General features: G+C 43.7%; 2 protein-coding genes across 2 annotated transcripts in view; one reads left to right on the top strand and one right to left on the bottom strand.

Moving 5' to 3' along the window:
* LOC125466681 (C-X-C chemokine receptor type 3-like) overlaps positions 1-21,295 on the bottom strand; it is a 131,381-nt gene that overhangs the window by 55,523 nt on the left and 54,563 nt on the right. The window lies entirely within an intron of this gene.
* The window catches only part of LOC125466548 (podoplanin-like), a 28,989-nt gene continuing 9,028 nt past the window's right edge, over positions 1,335-21,295 (top strand). The window contains exon 1 of the mRNA XM_048561145.2: positions 1,335-1,664. Coding sequence (XP_048417102.1) covers positions 1,592-1,664 — 73 coding nt within the window. The 5' untranslated portion in view covers positions 1,335-1,591. The remainder of the gene's footprint in view (positions 1,665-21,295) is intronic.

Genomic DNA, 21,295 nt, shown 5'->3' with positions numbered 1-21,295 from the left:
ATGTCAACAGGCTGTGCTCATGGCACCGCTCACCCCCTCGATCCTTGCTGCATCTGACCCTGTGAAGATAGTTGCTCACCTGAATTGCCAGGTCTGCTATGTTGGAGGGCTTATCAGCTGTCAATCACATGGCCATGCTTTCTTCAACATCTACTGTGTCCCCTCTATATTGGCAGTGACCTGATTCGAAAAGTGGTAGGGTGAGGGAAGGGGTGGTATTGGCCATGAATGTATTTTAGTGACGTTTGGGCATTGTCCATCCACCTCCAGATTGGAGGTGGTGGGCAAATGCTGCAGAGAATCGTGCAGGAAACTAACAGTCTGACCATAATCCAACAGAGAGAATAACCTCCCCCCCAGTGCCCTGATTCCCATTTCGCTCATTTTTAACTTGAACAGATAAAAATGAAGTGGACATTGCACTCCCTCACATTACCTGGATGAGGGTAAAGATTTGCCCTCGCTTATTTCTGGCTTCTGACTCTCTCCCTGACCCACCTCTCTTGTGATATATGCAGGGCTTCAATGACAGGCAAATTGCCCCAGAATGCAAATACCATTGAGGACAAAGAATAGACTTGATAGTACTACGCCTATAGAGGTGACGACCTGGCGGTATTCTCACTGGAACTGTTGATCCAGAGACCAAGGTAGCGTTCTGGGGACCTGGATTCGAGTCCCACCACAGCAGACTGTGGAATTTGAATCCAATAAATATTTGGAATTAAGAGTCTAATGGTTGTTGATTGTCAGAGGGATTAAAAAGAAAGCCCATCTGGTTCACTAATTCACTTTAGGGAAGGAAACAGCTATCCTTGTGTGGTCTGGTCTACATGTGACTACAGGCCCACAGAAGTGTAATTGACTCTGAACTGCCCTTTGTGATGGGCAACTAATGCTGGCCTAATTACCGATGCACACATCCTGTTAATAAATAAAAAAAATTGCAATTTGCGCTGGCTCAGGATAGCATCAGGTACCTGAGCTGAAACTTTCAGAGGAGGTAATCGGAAGGGAACAATATTAATGAGGCAGGGTACAAACATTTGTGATTTGGCATAATAAAAGAATTATAATCAATAATCTAAAATTGTTTTTATTACAGCCGTCAAGTTGTTCTTTCTCCAACAACAAATCATACAGCTATTCATTTCTCCGCCATCCCACACTGAACTGCTCACTAAATATATCTCAAAGAGCTGGAATACTTTTAGATGAAAGATCTTGATTGCTGGCACTGGTTCATGCTGTTTAAAGTGGGTGCAGACTGAGTAAGTCTCAAACTTATCCTGACTCTGACATCATTCCAAACACCCGCCTCCTCCTCCTCTCCCACCTCCCACACCCTGATCCACACCCAATCCTCTCCACTCCAAACCGTTACTGTGCCTCTCTCTGCAGAATTTCCAATCCAAATATATAGGAGTCTAGTAGCTGGGGCTGCTCCTTGTTTTATTGCAGACCGTTTGCAAAGTTTGTGAGTTTGAGTTGAGAAGCTGCTTAGCAATTTAGCTTTTCAAGCATCTGCTGGAGTTTGCTGCATTTTCATTCCAAAGGTCAGAAGAAGATCTGTCTTAATAAAAGAGAGAATATGTACAAGATGGGACTCCGACAACTTATTCTTCTGACTCTGGCAGTTTTCCTCTGTATTTCAGCCCAGACAGGTAAGAGAAACAATTATTCTGAGTTAGTGGAGAGGGAGGGAAGGGAGGTTGAGGGATGGACAAGCAGGGGAAGGTATGGTGTTAGTAATAACAGTTCTGTGATAGATTTCTGATGCCATTTATATGGAAATCACAATGACAGTAGACACAGAAACATTTAAAAGTACACCATAGTTTATTGAAGGGAAAAGGTTTATTTGAAAATGTTCAGCCTTTTTACAGCTACCACGTTTTTTTTTGGTAACAGCAAATTGAGTCAAGTTCCATCACTTACTTTGAAAATCCTAATTCTGTCTGAAATTTTTGTGTGGTGTTTTGGAGTCTTGACTGTGTTTTTAGTGATTCATTTACACCCAAGTGAAAGTAAATGGTTGAACAAATATTGGACATGCAGGAATTACTAGTTTTCTGTAAAACAGTGTACAGTGAGCAGGAGATCTATTTTTAGGATTTCGAAAGCTATCCTATTGAGAGTTCGTGTATGTTTTAGAGAGTGGATAAGAAGATGGCAAATGGTAAGGTTTCGAAGGGAGTTTTCTTCTTGAATTCTCACTGAAGTTAAAAGCTGTTGGATAAGATTACAACTTGGAAACTACTCCAAAAAACACACTGGAGTTGTTCAGTTCAGGTCTGTGTCTACCTTCTAATGAGCCCTATATTTTAACAGACACATGTCGCATCACTAATCCACATAAACAAAAATATTTAGGAATGCAATTGTTTACCAAATTGATCAATAGTGGTGATCACACTGCGTGATTAGAAAATCTAATAGAAAATGACAGATGCACATCCTAATGGTAGAGCGAGCAATTGCAAAATGTTCCCCATCCTATGGGCCGTCAGAAACAGATCTTAAACAGATGCTTAAACCCTAATTTGGTGAAGGGTAAAAATCGTCTCTGGTTTGTCCTCACCAAAATTTGCTGCATTTTTTGCTAAAAGGTCCACATGTCCCCTGCCTCTCTGTTAGATATTTAGTTTTCTGAACACTATCTAAACAGAGCGATCTCTAGGTCTATGTGTGACAACCTGACTCAGTCTCTGAGGATTCTGACTTCATGCTCCACTCTAGGACTTAAGCATTTCATCTGGGATGGATGACATTTCAGGCACAAAAGCAAGAGTGTTACATTGTTGATGGTGCTAAACCAAAATGCTATTTACTTGGCCTGGTGGATACAAAAGAGCTTATGGACATAAAAGATCCTATGAAACTCAACTAAACCACCATACATGGATTAATTGGTCAATTAACAGCTTTATTGCTTGCAGGAAGTTAATTTGTACAAATTGGCTGCTTTATTTGCTGTATGACACTGATGAATGCAGTCTTAATGCATTTAATTGCACATGAGACGCATGGGGAAATCCTGCATTTGGTTGATGACGACTGGATCAGACCCACCCGAGATGTCTACCTAATTTAATTGTCCAGGTGAGGAAATGGATGGTGGCTGTCTCCAGGGAAATAAATCCTATAAAAGAGCTAACACACTTTGCCCTCCATTGAAGGCCATTGGATGATGTTCAGGAATGGGAACAGGAGCCAAATCTTCAGAGATAATGGGAACTGCAGATGCTGGAGAATTCCAAGATAATAAAATGTGAGGCTGGATGAACACAGCAGGCCAAGCAGCATCTCAGGAGCACAAAAGCTGACGTTTCGGGCCTAGACCCTTCATCAGAGAGGGGGATGGGGAGAGGGAACTGGAATAAATAGGGAGAGAGGGGGAGGTGGACCGAAGATGGAGAGTAAAGAAGATAGGTGGAGAGAGTGTAGGTGGGGAGGTAGGGAGGGGATAGGTCAGTCCAGGGAAGACGGACAGGTCAAGGAGGTGGGATGAGGTTAGTAGGTAGCTGGGGGTGCGGCTTGGGGTGGGAGGAAGGGATGGGTGAGAGGAAGAACTGGCTAGGGAGGCAGAGACAGGTTGGACTGGTTTTGGGATGCAGTGGGTGGGGGGGAAGAGCTGGGCTGGTTGTGTGGTGCAGTGGGGGGAGGGGACGAACTGGGCTGGTTTAGGGATACAGTAGGGGAAGGGGAGATTTTGAAACTGGTGAAGTCCACATTGATACCACATGGCTGCAGGGTTCCCAGGCGGAATATGAGTTGCTGTTCCTGCAACCTTCGGGTGGCATCATTGTGGCACTGCAGGAGGCCCATGATGGACATGTCATCTAGAGAATGGGAGGGGGAGTGGAAATGGTTTGTGACTGGGAGGTGCAGTTGTTTGTTGCGAACTGAGCGGAGGTGTTCTGCAAAGCGGTCCCCAAGCCTCCGCTTGGTTTCCCCAATGTAGAGGAAGCCGCACCGGGTACAGTGGATACAGTATACCACATTGGCAGATGTGCAGGTGAACCTCTGCTTAATGTGGAATGTCATCTTGGGGCCTGGGATGGGGGTGAGGGAGGAGGTGTGGGGACAAGTGTAGCATTTCCTGCGGTTGCAGGGGAAGGTGCCGGGTGTGGTGGGGTTGGAGGGCAGTGTGGAGCGAACAAGGGAGTCACGGAGAGAGTGGTCTCTCCGGAAAGCAGACAGGGGAGGGGATGGAAAAATGTCTTGGGTGGTGGGGTCGGATTGTAAATGGCGGAAGTGTCGGAGGATAATGCGTTGTATCCGGAGGTTGGTAGGGTGGTGTGTGAGAACGAGGGGGATCCTCTTGGGGCGGTTGTGGCGGGGGCGGGGTGTGAGGGATGTGTTGCGGGGAATACGGGAGACGCGGTCAAGGGCGTTCTCGATCACTGTGGGGGGAAAGTTGCGGTCCTTAAAGAACTTGGACATCTGGGATGTGCGGGAGTGGAATGTCTTATCGTGGGAGCAAAATCTCCCCTTCCCCTACTGCATCCCTAAACCAGCCCAGTTCGTCCCCTCCCCCCACTGCACCACACAACCAGCCCAGCTCTTCCCCCCCACCCACTGCATCCCAAAACCAGTCCAACCTGTCTCTGCCTCCCTAACCGGTTCTTCCTCTCACCCATCCCTTCCTCCCACCCCAAGCCGCACCCCCAGCTACCTACTAACCTCATCCCACCTCCTAGACCTGTCCGTCTTCCCTGGACTGACCTATCCCCTCCCTACCTCCCCACCTACACTCTCTCCACCTATCTTCTTTACTCTCCATCTTCGGTCCGCCTCCCCCTCTCTCCCTATTTATTCCTGTTCCCTCTCCCCATCCCCCTCTCTGATGAAGGGTCTAGGCCCGAAACGTCAGCTTTTGTGCTCCTGAGATGCTGCTTGGCCTGCTGTGTTCATCCAGCCTCACATTTTATTATCTAGGAGCCAAATCTTCACATCTTTGGTTCAGGGAAACATTCTTATGCTTCAATCTTGTACCATTTTTTCTCCATGTGTTTATCATCACCACTTTTGATTTACATGTTTGTGTGACAGTCATGGATGTACACTTCACTCACACATGTTGAACATTTTTGAATTTTGAAGGTTCTGTATTTGTACACCATTGCCTGGTTTTTCTGTGCTTCCTCTTTGGGAATTACTTTTACTTGATGGTTTCACCAAAAGGGGAAGCTGTGGCTTTGTCACTTGATAAATCTGGGTGCAGAATTCTCCCAATGTAGTCCTTACCCCAATAGCATGGATTAAAGCTCTCAATTTGGCCATACACATTCCAAGTTGTAAAGAAGAACCTGGATATCAAACTGGATACCAATGTGTCCTGCATTTACATGCACAGCCACTTGCTTTGCTGTTTACTTAGACCTTCTGCTACCTGCAAAGACCTACTAAGGTCTACTAAGACCAACCTAGACTATGGACAGCACTGCTGCCTCACAGTACCAGAGAGTCGGGTTCGATTCCATCCTTCGGTGACTGTTTGAGTGGAGTTTTCACATTGTCCCCGTGTCTGCGTAAGTTTCCTCCCACAGTCCAATGATGGTCAGGTAGATTGAGCATGCTAAATTGCCCACAGCGTTCAGGGATATGCAGGCCAGGTGGGTTAGCCATGGACAACGTAGGGTTACAGGGATAGGGTAGTGGGGTGGATATGGGTTGGATGCTCCTCAGAGGGTCAGTGTGGACTCAATAGGCTGAATGGACTGCTTCCACAGTGTACAGATTCTCCATCCTAAGCCTAATATTTCTGCAGCCAATTGACAAGGCCACAGATTAAATAAACCTATTGCCAACTCAATATCTCAAATCTTTCCTGACTGGCTCTTCTTTTGATTTCTATTACCTTAAGTCTGTACATGCAAAGCAAGAAAGGGGCAGGTAATCCAGAACCCCAGACGGGTGCCCTGAGAGATTGGTTCTAATCCCATCATGGGAAATGGTGACTTTTGAAGTAAATTTTAAAAAACTGGAATCAAAAAGCTAGCCTAAAATTTTCTGTGCAACCATTGATTATCATCAAAACCCATGAGGTTCACTTTCCTTCAGGGAAGAAAACTGCCATCCTTAGCCGGCCTGGTCTACAGGTGATACCAGATCTACGATAATGTGATTGACTCTTAGCTGCCCTCTGAATTGGCCCTAGCATGACAGTCAGTTTAAGGGGAAATTAAAGACGGGTGATAAGTGTAGGTCTCGATAGCAATGCCTACATCCCATGAATGAATGAAAGAACTAAACAAACAAGAGTGATACACAGGGTCACTTTCCCAGCAGCAAGATCATATAATGAGTTGGACACTGTCTCTCTGCGCTATGTGTGGCTTGATGACTGCATTCCAATGTCAGGTCCATGGAAGTACAACTTCCACCTATTGGTTTGAAGAATTTTATAAGGAATGCAGATATATTTCATCTCCCAGCCAGTTAATCTAGGGAGTTGTTGATCATTGCAAATAGGGTGGTTCTTCTTGTTAAATTGGTCAAACAGCCGACACAATTGTCCTCTGCATCACTGGGTTAAAATTCCTCTCCCCAATCCTAATCCAGAGACATAGGCTGGAAGTGGAACATTTGTGGATACTGAGAGAGGACAGGATGAGTAAACTATAATTCATTAAGTGTCAACTAATCTCTAATAGCAACATTAGCAACAAGTTAATATCATACAGCACCTTCAAGGGAACAAAGACATGTTGGGTGGGTGGGAGTGTTGTGACCACATGTATGACAGCTCCAGGCTTCCCGGTACAAAAGGTCCATTTTAGTGCTGTATGTCCCATAACCAGTCAAGGCCTGCCTTTTTTGTACCTTCACGTTTATAAACTGACACTTCCTGGCAGCCATCTCAAATGGGCATCAGGCCTTTAAAGAGGGGCATGCGCTGTTTAACGCCCCTTCTCAGTTAAATGGGAAGCTTTGAACAATGCACATGGCAGATTAGAAACTTTGAAACACACCAGGTTCTTAGGGGGCTTGGCAAGGTAGATGTGGAGAGATTCTTTCCCCTTGTGGACAGTCCAGAAGTGGATAGCATAATCTCCAAGTAAAGGGGTCACCCAGATAAGACAGTGTTGGGGAGGAATTTCTTTTCTTCGAGATTAGTGTGTCTGTGGAATTCATTACCACAGAAAACTGTGGAGATTGGGTTCTTAATTATATTCAAGGTTGAGATAGGCGGGTTTAATCAGTGATGAGTCAAGAACTATGGAATAGAGCATTATCAAATCAGCCATGATCTCATTGAATGGCAGAGCAGGATCAATGGGTTGAGTGGACCACTTCTGCTCCTACTTCTTATGGTTTGCTCAGGATCATTTAGTCTAACTGTGGCCTTCCCAGCCATGCTTAAAGGGGCCATTTATATATAAAGACACTACTCCCACTCTACACAGCCCCTTGTTCTCCTTCCCTACCTCCTCTGCAAGAATGAGGTTACTAGCCTAATCCAAAGTGGCTTGCTCAATGCAGGAGACGATGGCACCCCATCATAATGCTGAAACCAGACAAGGAAGCTCAACTGCAGTGAACCTTTGGACTCCAGCTTCTTGTCAGTGCCAACTCTCCCTTGGATCTAGTCACTAAAGCTTCCAGAGGCAATATATTCTGGTTACAGATGTGCTTTGAGCCAGACTTGCCTACTCTATATCTAAATGGTAACAGTGCCAGTGAATTCAGGGAGCTTATGTAGCTCTGTTGAAAGGAGACATGCCTCTGTTGAAAGACATTAGTGTCAAATATAATATCAAAACCGTAAACAAATAGACTGCTGAAATACTTCCCGAAGTTATTTCTAGTACACATGTGAAATATATTCTTGGTGCACTTATATAAATCAAGTGTAGCATGCAGGCCAAAAGATAGGCCTTTTTCTGCCAGGATGCCACACATATCTTGTAGTGAGGAGTCTGAATGTTCATCATGGAAAGCCTGCCCTATCCACCCTGCAGGACAACCGCTCCGCCACCACCTTCTTCCTAAATCCCCACCCTGCCTAACACACTCATACACATGCATACGCAGACACACACACATACATGCACAGACAGACAGGTACACACACACTGATGTAGGCTTACTGTCAGATACACATACCCCAACGCAGGCTCACAGACATACACACACACCAACACTGATGGGCACACACACACATAGACAGACAGACAGACACACACACACACACACACACACACACACACACACACACACACACACACACACACGCGCGCGTTGGCTCACAGACACACACAGACACTGACATAGATGGGCACACACACCCACACCCAAATGTAGGCTCTCACACACACACACACACAGACACACACACACACACACACACACACACACACACACACACACACACACAGTCATAGGCTCACAGGCACACATACACACTGACATAGATGGGCACACACACGCATGCACACAGACAGACACACACACACACAGACATAGATGGGCACACACACGAACGCAGACAGGTAGACAAGTAACATACCCAGATATAGGCTCACAGACACACACACATTGACATAGATGGCCACACACATGCACACAGACAGAGAGACACACATGCACCCAGATGTAGACACACACACACAGACATACACACACACACTGACATTGATGGGCGCATACACACATGTGCACACTCTCTAGAAGTCATGGTAAACAGCATCACCAAGGCCGACTCTGCCACTATCACTATCGTTCTGACCTAAGTCAACTAATTCATCAAAAAACCAGAATGTGACCTTCAAGAGAACTGATGGGAATGAATGGAATTATTTTCATGGAAGTCATTTGTTTTGGTGTCAGCATCAACTTTATGATTTCACCATTTGTGGTGTGCCACTGGACAAACAATCATTATCTAGCAGTCAACAAAAAACAAAAAACTCTACATTTACGAAGATTTGAGTAAGTGCGCGGTTACAAACATGACTGGGAGGTTGTAGGTATAACTACAGATTTATGTGCTTTGCTATGGGATTCCGTTATTCCTGTGCTGTAGTAGCCTGGGAATCAGGAAAGTGGAGAGAATGCCTGTACAGGGCAACAGGAGAAAGTTGAATCGTTGAGTTGTTGGATGGATCAATGGATACAAGTCTAAGACAGGGATAATTTTGTGTGCAGAGATAGTAAAAACTGTAGATGCTGGAGTCAGACGTAACACAGTGTGGAGCTGGAGGAACACAGCACGCCAGGCAGCATCAGAGGAGCAGGAAAGCTGACTTTTTGGGTCAGGACCACTCTTCAGAAATATTTTGTGCGCAGTGAGGTTTTACCAAATAGCTTTTCAGCTCAATCAGCTTTTGCCAGTTCTAATGAAAGATCACAAAAGTAAAGTCTCAATGCAGTTCCTCTCTCTACAGAAGCTGCATGGCCTCCTGAGTCTTGCCCACATTTTTGGTTTTTACTTCAGAATTCCAGCATCCTCAGTGTTTCGCTTTCCGATCAGAGTGTCGACTCTGGTTGGAGACAATCTTGGAGGGTTCATCCCATTACCTCCTGAACCCACCTCATAGCCAGTTTGAACAATTGATCTCCACATGTCCAATGTGACAAATGTGAAATTAAATACCTTTTTGCAAACAATTTGATGGTTTTTCTCTTTAATCAGTCTCCCGGCAATTAATTTTCCACTCCTGAAAGACTCTCAGACAATCGGAAGGATGGGAAAACATAATTGATGATGTGAGTGGGTCCATTGCTCAGACTCCTGGAATGGCACCTTGGCTCAGTGGTTAGCACTGCTTTCTCATAGCTCCAGGGCCCTGGGTTTGATTCCAGCCTCAGGCAACTGTCTGTGTGGAGCTTGTATGTTCTCCCTGTGTCTGTGTTGGTCTCCTCTGTGTGCTCCAGTTTCCTCCCACAGTGCATAGATGTGGAGGTGAGGTGGATTAGCCATGGGAAATGCAGGGTAATCGGGTAGTGGGATGGGTCTGGGTGGGATGCTCTTTGGGCTGGATGGGCTGAATAGCCTGCTTCTGCACTGTAGGGATTCTCTGATTCTTTACATCAATTACAATGACGTGGTTTCTTGTATCAGCTGTGGCTCAGCTGGTAGCACATGAATCACAGGTTTGTTAAGTTCAAGAGCTACTTCAGGGCTTGAACACTACAATTAGGGTTGACACAGCAGCACTGTCAGAACTATTGCCTTTCTGATTGAACTATTTGGCTGACACCTCCATCTGCCTGCTCAGGGAGATGTAAAAGATATTGTTTCACTACTTTGTCTCATCATCCTGAAAAGCTTTATAAAACAGACAGGACCTTTTCTCTTTGCTCAGTCAGTTTCAGTGGAGTGGACTTGCTTATAATTGATCAGTCTTGTTGAATCTAAAGAAGTTGGAGTATGGAGAATTCTGTTTGGCTGAGGAGATGTGATTGAATGCAGGATGTATCATGAGACCCAGGAAAAAGTAAACAGAGCCTGCAGGCAACATTTAAATTGCTATTTGGTGTTGATAAAGCAGGTTTGGTTTACTCTGGATGAGTCCCATCTTCTGGCATCAAAGCCTACAACCTTGGCACTTTGCCAGCCCAGCTTCTTATGTTTTAACCTTTGAACTATCCCTTGCAAAGATTGAGAATCCTCTGGAAGTTTGTTATTTGCTCCAAGCTAACTCCACCTCCCCTCCCTTTGAAGGGGCTTCTCAGTGAATAATGTATCAGTGATGAATGAAGGAGAATATGCATGTGACACAAGATCACAAGAGTAAATTGCACAAAATGATGAAAGCTAAAAGAAGTTTTCTATATTTTGGGAAATGCACAATTGCTGTCTGTACCAGAGTTCATATAAGTATAGAGATAACAACGTGTAAAGCTGGATGAACACAGTGGGCCAAGCAGCATCAGAGGAGCAGGAAGGCTGATGTTTCGGGCCTAGACCCTTGACAACTGTCTAGGCCTGAAACGTCAGCTTTCCTGCTCCTTTGATGCTGCTTGGCCTGCTGTGTTCATCCAGCTCTACACCTCGTTATCTCAGATTCTCCAGGATCTGCAGTTCCTACTATCTTTGTATAAACATATGTATCAATCATGCACATTTGTGCCAGTTGTCAATGTATATTTAAAACACATACCTTCTTATTCATGAATTCTCAGCCCCACAATCTCATCATTTGTATTCCCTGCTGTTTCAGAACTTTATTGTTAATTGCCATGTCATAGAAGGGAGCAGAGCACAGGATAACGTTAACAGTGAAGCAACATCACGAGCCAGCTTCAAAAGCTTGCAGACTGTAGAAGAACAGGAATGTAGGGAACTGGGAATTTCACAGTTTTTAAGGAAAAATGGATTAGATTAGGAGATGATTCATGTCTTGATCTCAACACAGTCACGATGTAAGGAGGGATGTTTATATATCGCTGAAATGAAGGCTGATCACTTAGCTGCAGGATTTGCATCTTTGTCAAATCATGTATCTTAGTTCAGTGCTTTTGAAATGCACAGTAGTACTGATTCTCATTCTGAGGAAGGGTCACTGTACCCAAAACATGAACTATGATTTTTCTACACAGATGCTGCCAGACCTGCTGAGCTTTTCCAGCAAATTTCTGCTTTTGTTTGTTAGAAATTGGACTGATTTGGTGGAACCTCCAATGTCTGATGTGGAACTCATCCTTAGAGATGAGAAAGGTGCCTGTGCTGCCAATGTTACAAGTGGTCATTCATTGCACCAGTAAAACATGAGGAGGGAGTTCCTAAGCAACAACATTTACTTTGTAAACGTGAATCTAATTCAGATCACATATGAGAAAAATTTGAACTTGTTCTTTTTCCAATCACCTTGAGAAGCAATTTAAACATTCCATTCCCTTTTCAGTTCTCTCTCTCTGTGCCATTCTGGGATCCTTGGCACTGTTAGTCCTTTCCAAAACTTCTCCTCATTTGGTCAGGCTTTCTGCAATAGGCCATGGGGTGTTGCTGAGGAAATTGTTCTGACAGTGTCTGCGGAAATGGGTTTCATGTGTTAGGTATTTGCCTAATTACCTCGGCTCCAAGTGCAGCTCCTTTTAAATCAGATTATGGGACAGAATGTTGCTGTTTGCCTAGTTCTCTCCTTGATACACGTAGATAGAGATCAAAAGAACAAGTTTCCCCTGGACAGGTCAGAGTTCACAGTGAGTTGAAAGCATTGAAATTGCACAAATCTTCAAGGGAGAAATGTCACGAGCAGGGAATCTGTTGAAATCACACTGGATGGAGGAAACACATATTTAGAAAATTAGCATGGGATGCTCCTGTCCTCTGGTTATGGGAGAAATGCACTTATAAAACCCACATTACATGTTACTGTGGTGAGGATCACTGGAATCAACCGCCAATGACAAAATGAGCCACAAAAATATAAAACCGTGAATGTTAACAATCAGAATTTGAAAATAGCAAAGGTGAGAAGGTCAGTTCATCATGGAGACAATAAGCTTGTACATGTTTGCGGTCAGAATTGTCCTAAAGACAAGCTCTATCATCACTCCCTGTCTCTCGAATGCTGGTCCACTTGCTCTGCATTTCTGACATTTTACACCACCATTTCAGGAAAGGAACAGAAGGGGGAAAGAACAGAAATTAAATTTTAAAGAAGTGAAAAATCATTGTGACTGAGTGATAGAGACAACACAGTGTGGAGCTGGAGGAACACAGTGGGCCAAGCAGCATCAGAGAAGTAGGAAAGTTGACATTTCGGGTTGGGACCCTTCTTTAGAAAATTCAGGAATCATTGTGAATGGCAGTTTGACCTTGGAGCCTATGACTGCTGATCTGATACTGTGCATCAATGTCCAGACACTGTGTGTGGTTTTAGGAAATGAGGCCCATCATAATATAGATGACACTGTGGCTCAGTGTCACCTCAGTGGCTGTACCACCTCACATTTCTTAACTGGCCAGCGTGGGCAACTAAAGACCCTGAAGATCAGAATTGTTCATTGAAGAGAATGCCACTGGGTGCCCAGCCCTGGACCTGAGACTTGATCCTAAATGTAGATGAGTGAGGGTAGGATAAGGGGAATGGAGAATGGGAGATTTGGGCTCTTCTGGCACTGTTGGGGTAGTTTCTCTGCCTCAGAGTCAGGAGGTTTGGGTTCAAGTCCCACCTGCTCCACAAGTGTGTCACACGTATCTGTACAAGTAGCTTTAAGAATTGGGATAAGAATTAAGGGCAGCATGGTGGCTAGTGGTTAGCACTGCTGTCTCACAGCGCAAAGGTCCTAGGTTCAGTTCTACCCTTGGGCAACTGTCTGTGTGGAGTTAGCACATTCTCCCCATGTCTGCGTGGTTTTCCTCCAGATGCTCCGGTTTCATCCCACAGTCCAAAGATGTGCAGGCTAGGTGGATTGGCCATGTTAAATAGCGTTTAGGGATGTGGAGATTAGTTGGGTCAAAGGGGGATGGGTCTGGGTGGGATGCTTTGAGGGTCAGTGTGGACTTGTTGGGCCAAAGGGCCTGTTTTCACACTGCAGGGATTCCATTCTAATATCTGCTCCTAGCAGTTATGAGGCCATATCAGGTCCTTTCCCATCCCCTGACCAAGTACAATTTTCCTGACATTGGGTATCTAACATGGGTGCTCCTGCCTAGTTCTCCCAGCAGTGACACCCCCGACCGCTCCTTGGTATGCTCACTCTAATGGGTGCCACTAAATCTGATGTTTAATGGGACTAGTACAAAGGGAACATAGCTACAAGTTACTTGTGAGAAATGTAAGAGTACAAGGATCTTTTCTTTACAAAGAGTTGTGAGGCTGTGAAATATGTTACCAGAGTTATTATAGTAGAGAATATTTAACCTTCACAGAATTATTGAAGGACAAAGGCATGTGTGAAAAGAAAGGTCACACTGGATTATAATGACTGCTCTAAAGTGGATCACATTGCTTCTGTGTTGAAATTTCTACATGAGTCCATTTTGAGGTCCGCGACCTCAACCAATTGAATTCCATTTATCAGTTTTTCACCCTTTTGGCTCAGCCATTGGTGTCCTCTGTAATCAGGAGCCACCCAGTGAATCTGCAGAGTGACCATTCTGTGATTCTGAGATTGTCAAGAAAATTAGCAAAGTAGATTCCAGAATATCGCTCCCTGTTTGAAAGGTTCAAGTTCGATGGACATAAGTGACTTTAGGAAGGTTACAGTAAGACAGGTGCTCAGACAAAATTGTTCTTGTCTGAAGCAAATTGCTATGCCAAGTAATTTAGTGGGAAATCATTGGAAGGGACAGATTTAATGAGTTTAAGAATGTGTTTCTGAGAAGAAATGGGATTGAGGGTTACGGCGATGATATCTAGGCTGACACTTTAGCTCAGCACTGAAGGGATTGCTGTACCACTAAAAGTGCCATCTTTGAATGAGACAACACCAGGTTATAGTCCAACTTACTTATTTGATTAGATCTGATGGACTATAACCTGGAGTCATGTGATTTCTGAACTTGTCCATGCCAGTCCAGCACCCACACCTCCACATCATCTCTGAATGAGACATTAATATGCCTGCCTCTCGGCTGGACATAGTGTTTCAATTACATTTTTTGAATAACAGCAGGGGAGTTACCCTCAGCATTCTGGCCAGCATGTTAGCCACAGATTGTCAGTTCATTTATCACATTGCTGTTTGGAGGACCATTGCTGTCACATTTCCTGCATTATGACAGTAACTAAACCTCATCAACTGTTTCCTTGTGCTTTGGAATATCCCGAGATTTGGAAAGGAGCTGTAAAAATGCAAGTTCTCTTGTTTTTTTGTTAGGTGTGTACAAAAGGGTCGACAAACAGATGTGTAACACCTCATCAAACTTCTATTGCAAAAGGAGTTTGGAAATTCTGATGGATCTTCAAGGTTTTTTGAGTTCCTTGAAACAAAACAATTCATAACTAAAGCACCATCTGGACCCCTAACATTGATGGTTGCAAACTCAACCTTGGGCAGAACAGCATCCACCTGCATTCACCATATGTGGTTAACTCACGATAGAATATGTTGAGTAATTTTCATCCACTCAGCATCATTACTGACTGAAGCCTGACCATGAACTTGAGAAGCTATCTCCTTGAGTTGCCAAGGCTATCATCAGCTCCCAAATTGATTAAAATTCCTGAGAAGAATGTAGTACACCAACAAAAATGTTAGATGGTATAAAAGCTGAATATGTGAATGGTATTTTGTGTCATTTCCCTACATCTATGTACAAGTTCTCCTCCAAAGCTGGAATAATGAAAAGCTCCCTAATACTGTGTGTGCCTCCCAAACTGATTTCATTTGCTTCACAAATAAACTGCAAAGTATTTGTGCATTTAACAGCAGACTGATGCCTCAAGATTATTGGCTATAGTTAGCATGACATTCAAAACAATAGGAAGGAGGCAGCGCTTTCAAGGCTACCCTATAGTCCAGATAACATGACGAACCATGAGAACAAGGCTGAAGCAGCAATTTTATTGTTGATGTCAGTTTATAGATCACAGTCCTCCCTGATTGCTTTCTGCTGCTTTACTAGATAGTTTTGAGCTTAGTGTATAACTCCTACGACAATTTTTTTTGAGATGTCACAAGAGGTCATTTACAAATATGAGAATTGTAGGAGGATAAAGATTAAAATTTTTGTCCAGGTTATCGGTACTATCCTGGTAGTTCAAGATACAAGAACAATGGACTTTTTGACTGGCCATTGCAATCAATCTCTATCAATTAGTCTGCAACAGACTCAGACATGAGGAAAGAAAACCTGACAGTGGCAGGAACTTGGGAACTAAGCATATTACACACACCATAAGTTAAATCTCAAAAACTGCTGCACTGCATCCCAAAATATCATTTGCTGAAAGAAATCTAATTTGCTTTTGAATGAATCAACACTTTATGCTTTCACCATTTCCTTAAGCAGCCTGTTCCGTTGATTTATAACTTGCTTACTAAAATATAATGCAGATCACTTTTGAATTCTCATCCTTCAATGACACACCACATGTGCTTCTACTCTCCTCGACCAATTCTATGACAAAAGTGACATAGAGGTATACAGCATGGAAACAGGCCCTTTGGTTCAACTTGTCCATGTCGATCAAGTTTCCCAAATTAGACTAGTCCTATTTGCTTGCATTTGGCCCATATCCCTCTAAACCTTTCCTATTTATGTACCTTTCCAAATGACCTTTGAATGTAACTGCACCTGCATCTATCACATCCTATGGCAGTTCATTTCACATATGAACCACCCGGAGTGTGAAAAAGCTATCGTTCAGGTCCCTTTTAAATCTTTCTCCTCTCACCTCAAAACTGTGCCCTCGAGGTGTGAACTCCCCAGCCTTTGGGAAAAGACCTTTGCCATTCATTTTGTTTATGGCCCTCATAATTTTATAAACCTCAATAATGTCAGTCATCAACCTGCTGTCCTCCAATGAAAAAAGTCCCAAACTACCCAGCCTCTCCTTATCACTCAAGTCCTCCATTCCTGACAACATTCTGGCAAATCATTTCAGAACCCTCTCCAAGATAATAATATCCTTCCTATAGCAGGATGACCAGAACTTGACACAATAAATCATTGTCCACAATATCTGGTGTCTGTAGAATATTAATAAAAAATCACGCCAACTCTCAATCTTCACTTTTTTTTCTGTAAAATCATGATGGAAAGAATGGAATTGCTCTTTGTGACTTAATCTCTCCATTTCATCAATTGTTTTGATTGCTTTTTCAGGATCTTCACAAAATCCTTACGGTACTTTAAGGATTATAATGAGAAGGTAGTTGTACTTTAGTGGAACAGGAGAGAAAGTAGAAGGTGGGGGATATGCGTGAATAAAGTCACATTGTACATAAATACTATGTGATGGGTTTGGAAAAAGTTACCCAAAAACAGGATTGATAAAAAGTCGCTATCATTGAATGTAAAGGAATTTGGCAATCTCTTAAGAAGAGATATTTCAGTTTGCAGTGAATGCAAGAAATTAAGTGTTACTGCAGGATCCTTTGGCTTGGTTGTCTTTGGAAGTCAGTGGTAAATTCTCTGGACATTGTTTTTTTCAGTTTAGTTCAGGATAGAGTATGTAGCTCAACGGTGGATTGATCATGTCTGAGGCTTTAATGTCGCCTGGTTTTATCAGGTTTCGCGGACAAATGTTTTCTTGTTTCACTTTTCTTTTCACATTGACTTTGGAAAGTTTTTCCCTCAGGAAAATCAATGAGATTTTAACTTTGCACGTTAAATAGTAACTTTGTTCCAGCGATGCACCACAGGTTGGCTGTAGGATTGTAATGTTACCTTTACTGCTTTGAGGAACATTTCAGTCAGGTCAAAGGCTTAACAACAGCTTGAAATTATGTGGTGCCTTTATCATCAGAAAAATGCACCAAGGTGCTTCACAGGGGTATGAAGAAAGGGTGGAAGCTCAGTGAAAGAAAGACATATTGGGGGAGGTGACAAAAAGTGTGCTTATAGAGTTGGGTATTAAGGAGGAACCTAAAAGAAGAGAAGATGGGGAAACAGAGGTAGTTAGAGAAGAAATTCAAGAGAATGGAGCCGAAGACAGGCTGCTAAAGACATGATAATCAACGGTGATACAAAGAGATACGTTGGAATTATCACTGAAAGGCAGTCAGGTTACTGGGCCAAAGGGACTTTATTACACAGTTGTGATTTTAATGCTTCCATTTCTTCATTTGCCACAAACATGGAGTGCATGTTCTAACGTTTTGACCTGGACTCAGATTCCCTACTAATGTGATTCACAGTTGGTTGCCAAGGAAGGATTAAGAGGCCACCTGTTTTCTGTCAAGCTCAAGAGCAATCCCTTCACTATTTACAAATGAAGACTGGTGCAGCTGTCTATACGTCAGAGATCTGGGAATGGTGCCAAAAACCTCCACAGAAAATAAGATACACATTTTCTGAAGGAAACCTAGTTTACATCTGAATGAATCAACACTTTATGCCGCTAGCACACTTTGTTCACAATGTGCACCATCTGCAAGGTACACTACAGTAACTCTGTAAGGCTTTGTTGAAAATGTCTCCCAAATCTGACACATCAGCACAAGAGCAGGAGGCACTTGGGAATACTGCCTGCAGGTTCTCCTTCAAGGCACCAGAATCTTCACTTGGAACTGTATCGCCAACACCTCCCTTACTGTTGCTGGGTCAAAATCCAGAATTGCCAACTAACAACATTCTGCATGTACTTGCACCAATTCGACTGCAGTGGTTCACCTCTACAGTGAGAGATGGATAATAAATTGCCTTGACAATGATGACCACATCCCATTATTTAATTTAGAAAAACAAAACATCATAGCTATTTGCTGTCCAAACCAGCAGCTGAGAGTAAACATCTGCCCCTTCTCATCACCATCTTCATCACTGCCATTCCCCCTCACCATATTCATCACTGCCACTCCCCCCTCACCATCTTCATCACTGCCATTCCCCCTCACCATATTCATCACTACCACTCCCCCCTCACCATCTTCATCACTGCCACTCCCCCCTCACCATCTTCATCACTGCCATTCCCCCTCACCATATTCATCACTACCACTCCCCCCTCACCATCTTCATCACTGCCACTCCCCCCTCACCATCTTCATCACTGCCATTCCCCCTCACCATATTCATCACTACCACTCCCCCCTCACCATCTTCATCACTGCCACTCCCCCCTCACCATCTTCATCACTGCCACTCCCCCCTCACCATCTTCATCACTGCCATTTCCCCCCTAATATCTTCATCACTGCCATTCCCCCCTCACCATCTTCATCACTGCCATTCCCCCCTCACCATCTTCATCACTGCCATTTCCCCCTCAATATCTTCATCACTGCCATTCCCCCCTCACCATCTTCATCACTGCCATTCCCCCCTCACCATCTTCATCACTGCCATTCCCCCCTCACCATCTTCATCACTGCCACTCCCCCCTCACCATCTTCATCACTGCCATTTCCCCCTCAATATCTTCATCACTGCCATTCCCCCCTCACCATCTTCATCACTGCCATTTCCCCTCACCATCTTCATCACTGCCACTCCCGCCTCAATATCTTCATCACTGCCATTCCTCCCTCACCACATTCATCACTGCCATTCCCCCCTCACCATCTTCATCACTGCCACTCCCCCCTCAATACCTTCATCACTGCCATTCCTCCCTCACCATCTTCATCACTGCCATTCCCCCCTCACCATCTTTATCAGTGCCACTCCCTCCTCACCATCTTCATCACTGCAATTTCCCCCTCACCATCTTCGTCAGTCATTCCCCCCTCACCATCTTCATCACTACCATTTCCCCTTCAACATCTTCATCACTGCCAACCCCCCTCACCATCTTTATCACTGTCACTCACCGTCCTCATTGCTGTAAGTATTCGATCAGCGAGAGGGACAAGTGAGATTCAAGCACACTGACTAGTGGGAAGGATGTTGAGGGAAAAAATGTACTCAACACTTTCCCACATCCCTGATGAGACATCAGTAAAATAAATATGTGAGTAACTGGAACAAATCCCAAATTAGATAATTATGATTCATTTCATTGCTGCAAAGTGGGAGAATATTTTCCATATTTATATATTTATCGCCTCACAACCACTTTGGCAAAAAATCCTACTCTCTGTTTGCTCTCAGGTGGCTATTTTTATACACACACACGCGCACACTGTCTCACATACACACACTCACTCACACGCACACACATACACTCGTTCATACAGACATACTCATGCGCAGACACAAATAAAAACGCACACTTATACACACACGCAAAAATGCGTGCACTCTCAGAAAAATGCACACTCACTTTTATTTTATCTAGAAATGTATCATGTAAGCGTAAATGCGCAGAGAGAACATGCAGGTATTAATACATACATCCAGAAACCTGCTAATCTAAACACAGAAGTGCATATAGATTCCAGGTTCTCCACCAGAATGAGTGCGTTAAGTGCCTTCCTTGCTGGATTGACCAATGAATTCTCGGGTGTGCAAAGAGCTGCACAAACCGGCAAAGTCCCAAGTTTCGATTTTCATTCCATGCCATGAAGCTGGTCTCAGCCACCAGGGGTAATATGTTGGGCCTGGGTTAAAGGCAATCAGACACCAAATGCAATTTTTACTTCTGATTATTACTCCTTGTATATTTGTATGTGTTTCAATAGCAGGAAAGAAGAGATAAGAGCTTGTATCTGATTCTTTCCAAGGGTAAATATCCAGTCAATTTTGACCGTCACCAAATGTCTTTGCTAAGTTTCCTCTTACTCTCTCTTGATTAGTTCTGGCTCCTTGTTGGGTTAGATATCTATTAATGCAGGACAAATGGCTGCCAACTCACCAAAGTACCACTATTGTAAACCTTGTCAATGGACACTAGCTGGTTATTGACCACAGGAGGTGTCTCAGCCAAGCCAAATCCCTGCACTCAAGCAAAATCTCCACATTTGCACTTTCAGAAGGTTGATAGCTTTCAAAGGATATTGTTACTTTTCCCCATCCCAGAAGTGGTGAAGCCAGTTATTGTGTCCACTGTCAACTTCCCTTGATTGACTAATCAATTAAGAGATTATGGGACAAATCCAAGAATCTCTGGTTTGTACGATTGATACAACTACCAAAAGAAGATCACATTCACAATAATTTTTCAGACTCACAGTGCTATGCTTGGCATTTCTTCTGGCACTGACATGTTTTCTGAGGTTAAAGTATGAGACACAAGTTTCAACACTCAATTGTCACTAACGCTTAGCCCTCTCACTAGTGGATGGCGTTTAGCTTGACTTTGTAAACTGAGGATCAACAAGACAATTTGATGTTATTGCATCTCATTAGGAGTAACACTGAGGAGCTGGCAGCCAGATTTAGTAAAGGCCAGTCACTTTGGTATAGGGTCCATGATAAATCCCAACTGCATTGAAAGATGTAGAGCATTTCAAAGTGTTGACGTTGGTCAAATAGTGCATCTGATATGCATGAGTAGATTCAAATCCAGAATTGGTCATTCCTTTTTGCTCACCTATGGCATGGAGTGTTGAATGGGGAATTGGCAAGGGAGGGTCTTATTAAGAAGGATTTGCCATCCCCAATTCTTTGGGAGAGATTATTGATTTATCTCCCACTCAATTCTGCTTCAAGTCATGGAATTGGCTTACAAACCTCCTCCATCTCTTTATGTCCAGATAAAGCTTGAAACTTCTCAACTCTTGAAAGGATGTTTTGTTGCAGTGCCGAAACAAGGTTAATTTTAAATGTAATAAAAATAATGTAAGAACT

Source organism: Stegostoma tigrinum, chromosome 28 (genome assembly GCF_030684315.1).
Source record: "Stegostoma tigrinum isolate sSteTig4 chromosome 28, sSteTig4.hap1, whole genome shotgun sequence".
Lineage (NCBI taxonomy): Eukaryota > Metazoa > Chordata > Chondrichthyes > Orectolobiformes > Stegostomatidae > Stegostoma > Stegostoma tigrinum.
Note: the sequence above shows the minus strand (reverse complement) of the source record. Positions and strands in the feature narration are given on the sequence as shown.